This window comes from Hylobates moloch, unplaced genomic scaffold (genome assembly GCF_009828535.3).
Source record: "Hylobates moloch isolate HMO894 unplaced genomic scaffold, HMol_V3 SCAFFOLD_16, whole genome shotgun sequence".
Taxonomy (NCBI): domain Eukaryota; kingdom Metazoa; phylum Chordata; class Mammalia; order Primates; family Hylobatidae; genus Hylobates; species Hylobates moloch.
In genome coordinates, this window is record NW_026652291.1 from 48,732,586 (window position 1) to 48,743,803 (window position 11,218).

Here is an 11,218-nt window from a genome sequence, read left to right on the forward strand (position 1 = left end):
GCCTGCTCGTCCCCCCATGCAGCAGCGGCCTGTTTTCCTCCCCCTGTTGTGTGTTTTTATTATTTTCCCTCTGGCTTAGATGTGTCAATCATTCTCTCCCTGCCATTGGTTGGAGAGTTTGCGTCAAAAAGTTGCCAGAGAGGCGCTTTCTCAGCAAATCTCCCTGAGAGCGGGACCGGCCTCAGCTCCAACTCAGCCTCCACTGTGATTAAAAATAAAAATTGCTAGAGCAGCCCTCACTCACCACATCTACTTTGTATGTATTGCAGAGGGGCCCACGCGTGTTTAGAACTCTAGCCGCCTTCCTCATTTTCCGTTCTTTAAAAAACAATTTTTTTTGGTTGTGTTTGACTTTTCATGGAAGGGTGAAGACTGCAAGGTTTCTAACTCAATACTCTTGATTTCTTTTAGGATAGCTGGCTATTTGGAATTTAAAGGATATTTGACTTTTTCTAACCTCCCATGAGGCTGTAAGGTAAGTGTCCGTCTGTTTTGTCTATATCCATATCTACGTGTCCCCGTGTCTGCCGGCCATCACCCCAGTACCTCCAATAGACCGACCGATGCCCCTCTGCGAATGTGGAGTTCTGTAGGCGGATGTATTTTTTCTCTTACAAATTTTGAGGTGTAATAACGATCGTTGCAAAAAGAAAAATGTGATCTAGAGATGAGAGCGGTAGTGGGAGAGAGGCAGAGATCGTGCTCCTGGGGGTCGTCGCTTCTGCAAAACGTCGTCGAAACGCTGCGAATGTAATCTGGGGTGTTTTGGAAGGTTTTGTTTGTGGTTTTGTTTTTATGTCAACGCCGTTCTGGGCTTCTCCCGCGATCTTTGCGTTTTGGCACCTAGATTGGATTGGGGTCGTTTGGATGGATCCCAGGGACCTTTTTAGAGTCCGAGACAAAAAGATGCAGATGTAACTAGATGGATGGATTGAAACAACAATAATAAAAAGCCAGGCGCCTCCTTGGGCCCGCGCGCCGGAAGCCCGGTTCGCTTGCGGGTCGGCCTGGGCCGGGGGCCGCCGCTCGAGCTCCTGTCTGCCCCGATGAACGTGAGAGGAAACCGGAGCGGATAACCGAGGAGGCTGGGAGCGCTGGCTTCTCGTCCGCCCCGGCCCTCACGGCTCGCTCCCTTTGGCCTCCTTTCCCTCAGCCTAGCACAGCTCGGTTGTGTTTCTCCCAAAAGCTTCCAGATCTTTTTGCTTTTGAATGCCCACCACCCCCCAAAATCCAAACCACCCTGGGTTGTAATTACGCAGCCTCCCAACCCCCGGTTGTCGTGGTCTCCGACCCTGGTCACCAGGCCGAGCGAACGTGAAGAGTGTTTTTTCAACATGACTTGGCCGGGTCGTGGCCCGCCCCACGTAGCCTTCCGCGCGCACCTGGGGCGGGCAGAAGTGGCAGCTAGTGGCCCCTGCTCCGCCCGAGGCCGCGGCCGGGGCAGGGACCGGAATCCTCCCGCTGGGACCGCGGCCCCTCAGCTGTTCTCTGGCTGGGAGAAGCAGGGCTCGCCCGCGCGCTCGCGCACCCCTTTCCCAGGCTCCAGGACAATGAGGTGTCCTGGCTTGGGGCCGGGAGGGGGCCGAGGGGTTCGCCGAGGCCCAGCCTGTGCCATGGGTCGGCCCAGTGAGAACCATCTGAAGGTCCCTGCCAGCGCCGGGCGCGGGCGACGGGTCGCTCTGCAAACTCCCAAGAAGTCTTCGCGTTGCTGCGTTCAAGTGACTCTTGAAATCGATGCCCGATTTCGGGACATATTTTTGGAAACCCAAGTCCCCTGTCAGGATTCCACCGAGTTGGCTTTTGCTTCCTTCACAGACAGAACTGGTGCGCGGTCAGCGAAGGCCGAGCGGCACCGACCCTGCGGTGGTGGATTGCTTGGGGAGGGAAAGGGGAAGTCGCTCCTAGAAATTCTCGCCTCCATCCTAGAGCTTCGGGGTCAGGATTTCTCCTGCTCAGCTCGGGACTTTTTACAGGCACCAAAAGTTATTAGCAACAGAGAGGGGAGTAGGAGAGGAAACTCCTCCCCCCAGAGTAAGGTAGACACCCAGACCTCAGCGCTAACACCGGGGCTTTCTCCCAACGATAATTAATAGTCAAGGCCAACCCTTTTGGCACGTTTCTTCCTCCCTCCCTCGCGGGTGGCAGAGTTATTTGATTCCCCGAGGCCAGAAACTTTCATTCGAGTGCGCCGGAGAGAGGCCAGCGCCGGCCGTTTTCCGCGGTGCCCACACGTCTCCTTTTTCTTTCTTTCCTCCTCTTCGTCATCTTCCCAGCCGCAGGCCAGCCGCCAGTCCGCGTAGTTTTGTTTCCTTTCCATCATGCAGAAAATTAATCAGCCCGGACGAGAAGCAGAGCGGAGCATGGCGGCCTGTAATTAAGGGACGTGTGCCCCTCGGATTATCTCGTTAGTTTATCAAGAAAACATTTATTATAATTAATTCTCGGACGAGGTAATTATTGTTGAGCGAGGACACAGCAACTGGTAGATGGACTTCTTGGAAGAAAAAAAAAAACAAGGCTTGGGGGGGGGGAAGCGACAGATTGCACGAATTGACCGTTAGATATAAGGCTGCGCGGGCGACGCGGGCAGTGGAGCGGGACCTCGGGCGCCAGGCCTGCGGGGCTGCGGGGCTGCGGGCCTGCTGGGCAGGGACGCGGGACCCAGGCACTCGCGCCCGGAGGTGCCGTCGCCAACCGGCTGCCGGGACTCGCCGCGCGACCGCGGTCAGCTTCTAGGTATGAGTTCTCCAGAGGCCACCTCGTGAGCAGTCATAGTGAGGCGTGGATTTTTCAAAAGTTATTTCTTTTCCCCCTTCTGGACCCTGCTTCGAGAGGAAAAGGGCTTTGAAAGTTAGACTGAAGGGCCCATGCCTTCTATGCAGAGTGCATACCTAGGCCGGTTGTGGAGAGAATCTCTTAGTTTTGGGTTTTGATTTTCCTCTTTTCCTTTTAAAGGTGGATCCAGAAGCAAAAGTGAAAATAGTCTATTCCGAGAATTTTAGCCATTTTGCAATGGTAAGGGCAAAGGGGCCCCTGGAAGGATCTCAGCCCTGGTGCTTTCTGTGTGTTACTGCTTTTTATGTTGGAATGTGCTACTTTATTGTATGATGTGTCAGGCATTTCTAATTGGGTGAGAGCTCGACATGTAAGAACATTTCCATATTTCTCAAGGGTACATCTGATATGATTTTACGATTCTCTATAGCACTGTAGTTCAGAACTTTGCAAGGTAGTACGATTAAACAAAAAATCTCCAATCTCCAGTTTAGAGGCTGTTTAAACACATATACAACTGTATTTTAAAGCAGTCGTATATGTGTTTAAACAGCCTCTAAGCTGGAGATTTTTGTTTATTTTCGCAGCCTCCAAAGAACAGCATTTTGGAAAGAAAAGACAATGCAAAAACATAAAGTCTGTATTGTAGGAGCAACTAAATTAGTTTTACTGAGGATAATACAAACTCCTCCAAGAAAGACATTTATAAAATTATATTAAAACAGATCTTAGGGTGGAAAAGCATGACTTTTGTGCTCTGAATTTAAATCAGAAAGAAGTTGCAGTTACTGAGTTTCATTTATGGACTTTTATGCCTTGCTGTCTTAAGCAACGTAAATATGAAAACCCGGAGTCCTTTAAACTCAGTAAGACCTTTATCTTGTATCCGCCATTTTGAAGCAATCTCTCATGGTGTCAAAGTTTCAAAGTAGAGATCCTTGCATGTAAGTGCCACATTTTAGGAAAATAAAGGCCAGACTTGCAAACTGCCAGTCTATATTAACATCTACTTTGAATCTCTTTGCTGGGGTGGAGTGGGGGAGCTCAGCTGAAGAAAGTAAATAACTTTTCTTTTTCTTCCTTTCTTTTCCCCCTTGAGCTCTTTTTCTTATAGGATTGTAGGAAACTTGAAAGGTAGGGAGAAATTCTACTAGTTTCGCAGCTTTGGGTGTTTGTGTATCTACTTTCCTCAAAACTAAAATGTGCAAAAGGCAGTTAGAGTTAACAGGAAACTCTGCTGCAGCTGCCGAGGACCCAAATGTCTGAAAATTTGCCTCCCGCAGGATCTGCAGCCTCCACACATCAAAATCAACATGGAAGCAGCTTGCACTACAAATGTGGGGTCCCGTCATTATCTGATTGGTGGGATTCTAACTTTACTTCACAATTTCTGGCAAGCCCTGTGCCAGTCTTGAAGACTTTTTTGCAATATGCTTAAATATTTGATGGGTGTCTGTCTATTAAAAGTTAAATACTTGTTTGTTTAGCTTTCGTTCCTTAGACACATATAATCAAGGTTCTCCAAAACCCTAATAAATCTGTTACTTACCTCGAAATCTAATTACCTAGACTACTAATTAGGTGAAAATGATTACCGGAAATGACTTCAAATGTGGAATAATAGTAGTTGAGCGGTTTTTCCAAGTTTGTCATTTAGTAAGTTGGTATTTTAGATGTTAAACGCACTGACATTTTAGGTTCGCAGCAGTTGAAAGTGGTAAAAAGCTAAGATAATTAAAATCTCTGCCTTGGAAAGGCAACAGTCTGGGGAGAGGTAGATTTCTTGAATTGTTTCTTTGTTTCTCACCAATGGGCTTTGTTATCAGCATTATTTATTTAGCCAAAGAGTTCTTTGTCTCTGCAAATGGCCCCAATCAAGTTTTGTTTGAGACAATTAGCTAGTGCCAGCCAATGAGTCCTATGCAAATGTAGTGATAGGAATGCAATGTGTGCATTTGAAGGCAAGGGGTTTTGTTCTTGGGGAAGGCAGATTGTAATTGCTTTCTTCGGGTACTTTTTTTTTTTAAGTTAGGGTGGGGGTGGGGAAGACAGGTTTATCTGGTCTCCCACCATCCCCTCTAGTTCCAGAGCAGCTGGGGGTGGGGGTGGGGGTGGGGATGGGGGTGGGGGAGCGTCTGCAAGTCCTTTAAAAGCCTCTGCCTCGCCTAGCCCGTGCTCTTTTTAAGTTAGTGGTGGAACGTGGAAGAGCTGCTGCCTCCGAAGCAGTAAACCAGCCCCTCTGTTTGTTTGTTTGCTTTGCCCTTAGTTCCACTGCTCCAAACCCACTCACCGAGGACTCTGAACCTGTCCACCCCGGGCGCATCAAGATCTTCCAGCTGGGTACCCCCGATTTGGGCCGACTTTGCACCTCCAAACAACCTTAGCATGATGTCTTATCTTAAGCAACCGCCTTACGCAGTCAATGGGCTGAGTCTGACCACTTCGGGTATGGACTTGCTGCACCCTTCCGTAGGCTACCCGGGTAAGTGAGCCCTGCTGCACCCCCGCACCCCCCTTTCCCCAAGCCCATCCTCCAGGGATGCAACACCCTGTTCCCATGGAACACGGGGGTTGGCAGTCACACTGTCCCCACCCAGCTTCAGGCTAGGTCTCCACTAGGTTTGCCTTCTGAGGAAGCAGTCCCAGGGCATTTACTGACCAAGCAGAGAACAGGGGTTGGGAAAAGTGAGTAGGTGGGTCTGCAACCGTTACAATCACGTCACTTTATTCTTAATTCGAGTAAATCAGGATTGGCATCAGAGTGGGATGAGGAAGGTTACTGTCCTTGTCATTTGGGCAAAAGACCCCTGCCCATATCTCAATGCCCAGTTCCTCAGAGGTGTCCTCTTGGAGAAGCTGAGTTTTCCCTTCGTAAGTCCTTAGCACCCTCGGGCTTTGCAGTTGTTCCCTCCATGCCCAGGCCTTCCCCTGTGACCTCCAGGGCCTGCTTTAATCCCAAGAGGCGTGACTTCCTCCAAATGAGAGTGCTTTCCTTTCCGATCAGATCTGTTTAAAAATCCTCCCAGAAGTATGAACTATGTCCCCATTTTAAAGATGGAGGAACAAAGGCCCATGGTGTGCTAAAAACCATGGGAACAGGATCCAGATTTCCCCCATCAATTCGAGCTGCCAGTCTGTCCTCGGAGATCCTTTGACTTCATGGAATAGCCTTTTTGTGTTGTGGTTTGGGGGTTGATCTTGGAGAACTTTTTTGTGTGTCTTTTTAAAAAGTTTCATTTGTTAACTTTCCAAGTGATGCTCTGATTGGAGCAATCTCAACACCAAGAAGAGTAGGGAAAGAAGCAGCGTGTGTCCTGGGTCCCCGGGGAGCAAGGCTGGGGAGACGGTGGGGAGAGCATTGGTAGGCTTCCGGTTGAAGGGCTGTGAGGAACGGGGGACTGCTGCGGGGTGGAGGGCAGGGGCGTCGGGGAACCCGCGGAAACGCCTATGACTGAGAAACTGCTCCCCCACCCTAAAGGGCCCTGGGCTTCTTGTCCCGCAGCCACCCCCCGGAAACAGCGCCGGGAGAGGACGACGTTCACTCGGGCGCAGCTAGATGTGCTGGAAGCACTGTTTGCCAAGACCCGGTACCCAGACATCTTCATGCGAGAGGAGGTGGCACTGAAAATCAACTTGCCCGAGTCCAGGGTGCAGGTAGGGCAGATGCAGGCAGAACCATCCTTCCTGATCATGCCACCCTTCCCCCAGAGTATGGGGCTGTGGAGAGCCCCAGGTCTTTCAGAGGACTGAAGGAAGGCTTGAAATTCTCCTTCACTCACTAACGGGCCAGGAAACTATTCTCCTTCTGCCCTTTTTTGCCTGCCTATCACCACTTAATCCTGTAAGCAAGGATCTTCAAGGCCTGGGATGCTGGTGGACAGAGACCCATCCTTGAGCAGATTTCAAGAGTAGTCACGTGGTGTTGTAACCCTTCCCTTCCTCTGTATAGAAATCCTCTCCTATTCTCATGGATTCGTACGTGTGAAAGCAGCTCAGCTCCTGGACAGTCCAAATATTTTTACAGATGAAAAAATAGAGTAAATGACTTGCTCAAGGTCATAACTAAGCTTGGTGGCAGAGTCAGGGTATAGACGCAGCTGGTGCTTTTACCAAATAAATCAACACAAAAAGAATGTATTTTCCTTAACTTCTTAGAGATTGAAGAGAATTTTCTAGCTCTGAGCCATTTAACAGATAAATATCTACATAATGTCTCTAGTGACATCCCTCTTGTTTTAGTTCCCCTAAACTTGACCTTAAACTGGAGAGGGAAGGTCAACTCCAGCTTGCCTTGTGAGTGAGCCCTGTACAGAATTCTCTGCAAAGTGTTTAGCACATAAACCACGTACACACCTGGGCCTCTCCTTCAGCTAGAATATGTTTATGAAAGCGACAGACATCAGTGTCAGTTGCAAATTGGGAAAGGGGCTTTTTCAAAGTAGGTTAGAGGAAGTTTTAGCACTTGTAAGGCTTGAACCAAAGTCCTCACTAGGAGAAAACAAATGGCTCCAAATGGTTGGTGGTCTTGAGCTTGGCCTTGGTGGCATCACTTTTACAGCAGTTACGGCACCCATACAGAGAGCTCATTCAAAAGTTCAGCTAAGGATTTGTCCTCCAGAAAATGCCAGTAGTTTCTCTTCTAAGCCTCCTCGTGCACCAATCATAGCTCCTTCATTGCAGAATATGAACAGGGCTGGTAAAGAGAATTGTCAAGATTGCAGCAGGGGGTTGAAGTGGTAAGTCAGTAAACACAGCACAGGAGACTGAGTCTATGTGCTGAGTGGCACTACTCTAAAGACACAGACTGGAGTCTCAGAGACTAGCAGGTCTGTGCTCCAGCTCCAAGCAGAGTGCATGTAAGTCACTCCTTTTACCACAAAGAAGCTTTTAGCAAATAGTGGCTTTCAGTCCTCTTTCTTCAACAAGATCATGTCTTCCCCTTGGAGCTTTGTTTTGTGAGTCTTTCTAAGAGAGACAGAAGGGTGATGGAACCAACCAACCTCCATATTAGCAGTTGCTCCCTGGAAGATGAACTGTAAATGAAGTTAGGCTGTTCCTGTTAGCATGTAACAACAGAATTGCTTTCTCTCACTTCTCATGTGTTTCCCTCTAAAAGACAGATACATTCTATTCCGCTGTGAGAGTGTTCCAAAATATAGCTGGGTCTATGTGTATGTGTGTGTTAGAGGCGAAATAAGACAGGAAAGTGATGTGGAGTTTTTGGCTGTGATTTGGGGGATTATCTTAAATGTTATTCTGGGCAAGAAATAAGGCAGTCTCAAGTGTTTTTAGACAGAGCTTCCCCAACTTTCTTACAAGTCCAGAAGTTTATATGAGAGTGCCACTAATAGGTCTTCAGTGGCAGGGGAAATCGTGTGTTAAGCTGATCCGCCCATGTAGGATAGATTTATAATATGGGAGCCATTCTTGTCCTTAAGGAATTATCAAAACCATGTTAAAGAAGTTTCTTTCCCTTCCAAGGTATGGTTTAAGAATCGAAGAGCTAAGTGCCGCCAACAACAGCAACAGCAGCAGAATGGAGGTCAAAACAAAGTGAGACCTGCCAAAAAGAAGACATCTCCAGCTCGGGAAGTGAGTTCAGAGAGTGGAACAAGTGGCCAATTCACTCCCCCTTCTAGCACCTCAGTCCCGACCATTGCCAGCAGCAGTGCTCCTGTGTCTATCTGGAGCCCAGCTTCCATCTCCCCACTGTCAGATCCCTTGTCCACCTCCTCTTCCTGCATGCAGAGGTCCTATCCCATGACTTACACTCAGGCTTCAGGTTATAGTCAAGGATATGCTGGCTCAACTTCCTACTTTGGGGGCATGGACTGTGGATCATATTTGACCCCTATGCATCACCAGCTTCCCGGACCAGGGGCCACACTCAGTCCCATGGGTACCAATGCAGTCACCAGCCATCTCAATCAGTCCCCAGCTTCTCTTTCCACCCAGGGATATGGAGCTTCAAGCTTGGGTTTTAACTCAACCACTGATTGCTTGGATTATAAGGACCAAACTGCCTCCTGGAAGCTTAACTTCAATGCTGACTGCTTGGATTATAAAGATCAGACATCCTCGTGGAAATTCCAGGTTTTGTGAAGACATGTAGAACCTCTTCTTGTGGGTGATTTTTAAATATACTGGGCTGGACATTCCAGTTTTAGCCAGGCATTGGTTAAAAGAGTTAGATGGGATGATGCTCAGACTCATCTGATCAAAGTTCCGAGAGGCATAGAAGGAAAAACGAAAGGCCTTAGAGGGGCCTACCAACCAGCAACCCGAAATGGACAAACCAATCTACTTAAGATCCTGTCATAGTTTTAGATCATTGGTTATCCTGATTTGCAAAGTGATCAAAAGCATTCTAGCCATGTGCAACTAAACACCACCAAAAATAAAATCAAACAAAACTAAGTTGTGAAGGAAGGGAGGGAAGGTCATAGCCTTCTTAAGCAGAGGTGTTCCAATGTTTTAGCCAATCCTTGGTTGAATCTTAGGAATGAACAGTGTCTCAAGCTCATTCACGTTTCATGACCAACTGGTAGTTGGCACTGAAAAAACTTTTCAGGGCTGTGTGAATTGTGTGACTGATTGTCCTAGATGCACTACTTTATTTAAAAAATAATGTTCATAAGGAGTCAATATGTAGTTTAAAAGACAATCAGTGTGTGTCTTATAAATGGTACATCTGTGGTTTTTAATCTGTGCTAGACTTCAAAACTGTGATCTCCTGTTATTGTATGCAACCTTGAACTCCACCTCTGCAGGGGTTCTTCTGTGATTAAATAGGTTATAATTATAAGCAAAATTCAGAGCAACTGAGTACTGATCTAAAAAGATTACCTTTGGCTGGAGGTGAGCTGCACTGAAACTTTACGACAAAATGTCTCTGGACAAGGAGAGTCAGAGAAGAGAAGCAAAAGGACACTAATTCATCCGTAATTTACTGTTGGTAAGCCTAGCAGTAAAGAGACATTGGTCAATTGCTCTGACCCTGATGAATTATTAAACTGAGATCATTGTCGTTTATGCTTGCAGATGTTAACTGGAAAAGTTATATATGCATAAACCTTTTCTTCCTGGATTTGGCAGATATGTATAATTATATTAAAATGGTTCTAGCACAACATTGGGTCCAGTTTAATTTTACACCACTATTTACGAATGAGAAGCCTACATTCAGCCTTTCCTCCCCAAAACACGTTTTTCTTAGGACAGAGAGGAAATTAGCAAACTTATTTTTACTTTTTTTTTTTTGCTAATCTATGCATAAATTAGATATGAATGACAGTGTTATGTAGACTTTTTGTGACTTTCATCAGGATTGCTCTGAAATTGAGTTTGGAGAGCCTAACAATCAATAAGATCTTGTTTTCCTTGCTTTTCCCTCCCTGCTTCAAACCTGAACTATTTCTTAGGCACTTTATTAGTATGTTTTAAAATATATCAAGTTTTTAAGAGGGAGGAGAATTGGAGTATCTCTGAAAACATGAGAATGACAAGAATTTCTTGTTTCTATTCTCTTACTTGGTTAAGGGGATTTTTTTTTTTAACTTCCAAAAACTGAGGTAAACATGAGAGGGAGTGTAATCAGAATCTGAAAGCAATTCAGGCAGAAATTATTTCTGAACAAAAGAGTTTCAGAAAAGTTTTAAAACCTATAATTTCAGTAGTTGAACATAAGGCACCCTGGTCAGTTTTTGTGTGTGTGTTTAAGAAAGTGCCGAGGGGGAAAAAAATGGGTCCCTTTTCAGTTGTACCTGCATTTTGTAAACCACTCACCAGAAAAGACAAATGGGCCAATGATCATGGTGCTCCTCAGGTAAAAGCAATATTTAATTTCATTTTAAGCTGCTTAAGCTCTTACAGCTGACCAAAATTAAGTGACTCTTGATTGTAACGTTTTAAATGAAGGTTAGCAGTTGCAACCATTTTGTTTTCTGGCTATTTCATTTTTCCGGTCCCTGGCTGCGCATGCTCTCTTGAACTCTGTGTAATCTTTCCTAATAAGTAAATTGGTTCACTGGTAAAGTAAATGCAATAGTTTGCAACCAAAATTTGAGGCCAAATTTGATGGCAAGAATTTTCAGCACCTATTAATAACTTTCAACATACTGTAGTTAACACGAAGTTAAATTGGGGCCTGAGGTTTACCCAGATTCAGGGTCTTAATCGCCCAGCTTTTCTTCTGCAACAGTAATGCAGAACCAAAATAACCATTTTCTACCATTGCCTTCAGTTTTCAGGATGTCCCGCAAGGGGCAGGGAAAGATTACCCTTTCTTTAAAAACAATAATGATGATAAACATTGGGCTACTCAGCAAATAACGCAGTTGGCAGTTTCTCTCCTGAAACTTTAAAAAAAAGGTCAGAAAGAAGAGGCACTGAGCACCCTCTGAAACTAATTTTTCCATCACCTCTGCACAACTTCTCTTAACTA

The 11,218-nt window shown here is 46.2% G+C and overlaps 1 protein-coding gene across 6 annotated transcripts; it reads left to right on the plus strand.

Moving 5' to 3' along the window:
* The first annotated feature begins 1,679 nt into the window (after window positions 1–1,679).
* OTX2 (orthodenticle homeobox 2) lies at window positions 1,680–10,709 on the plus strand. 6 transcript variants are annotated; one of them, XM_058429617.1, is made up of 5 exons: window positions 2,967–3,015; window positions 3,890–3,909; window positions 5,042–5,257; window positions 6,254–6,429; window positions 8,257–10,709. In XM_058429617.1, exons 3-5 carry the CDS (start codon window positions 5,161–5,163, stop codon window positions 8,875–8,877), a joined length of 894 nt encoding a protein of 297 aa, XP_058285600.1. In that variant the 5' UTR covers window positions 2,967–3,015; window positions 3,890–3,909; window positions 5,042–5,160; the 3' UTR covers window positions 8,878–10,709. The 6 variants fall into 6 exon arrangements, with proteins under 6 accessions (XP_058285604.1, XP_058285602.1, XP_058285601.1 ...); XM_058429622.1 differs by having other exon boundaries at window positions 6,278–6,429; XM_058429621.1 differs by lacking the exons at window positions 2,967–3,015; window positions 3,890–3,909 and adding an exon at window positions 1,680–1,824.
* The last annotated feature ends 509 nt before the right edge of the window (window positions 10,710–11,218 follow it).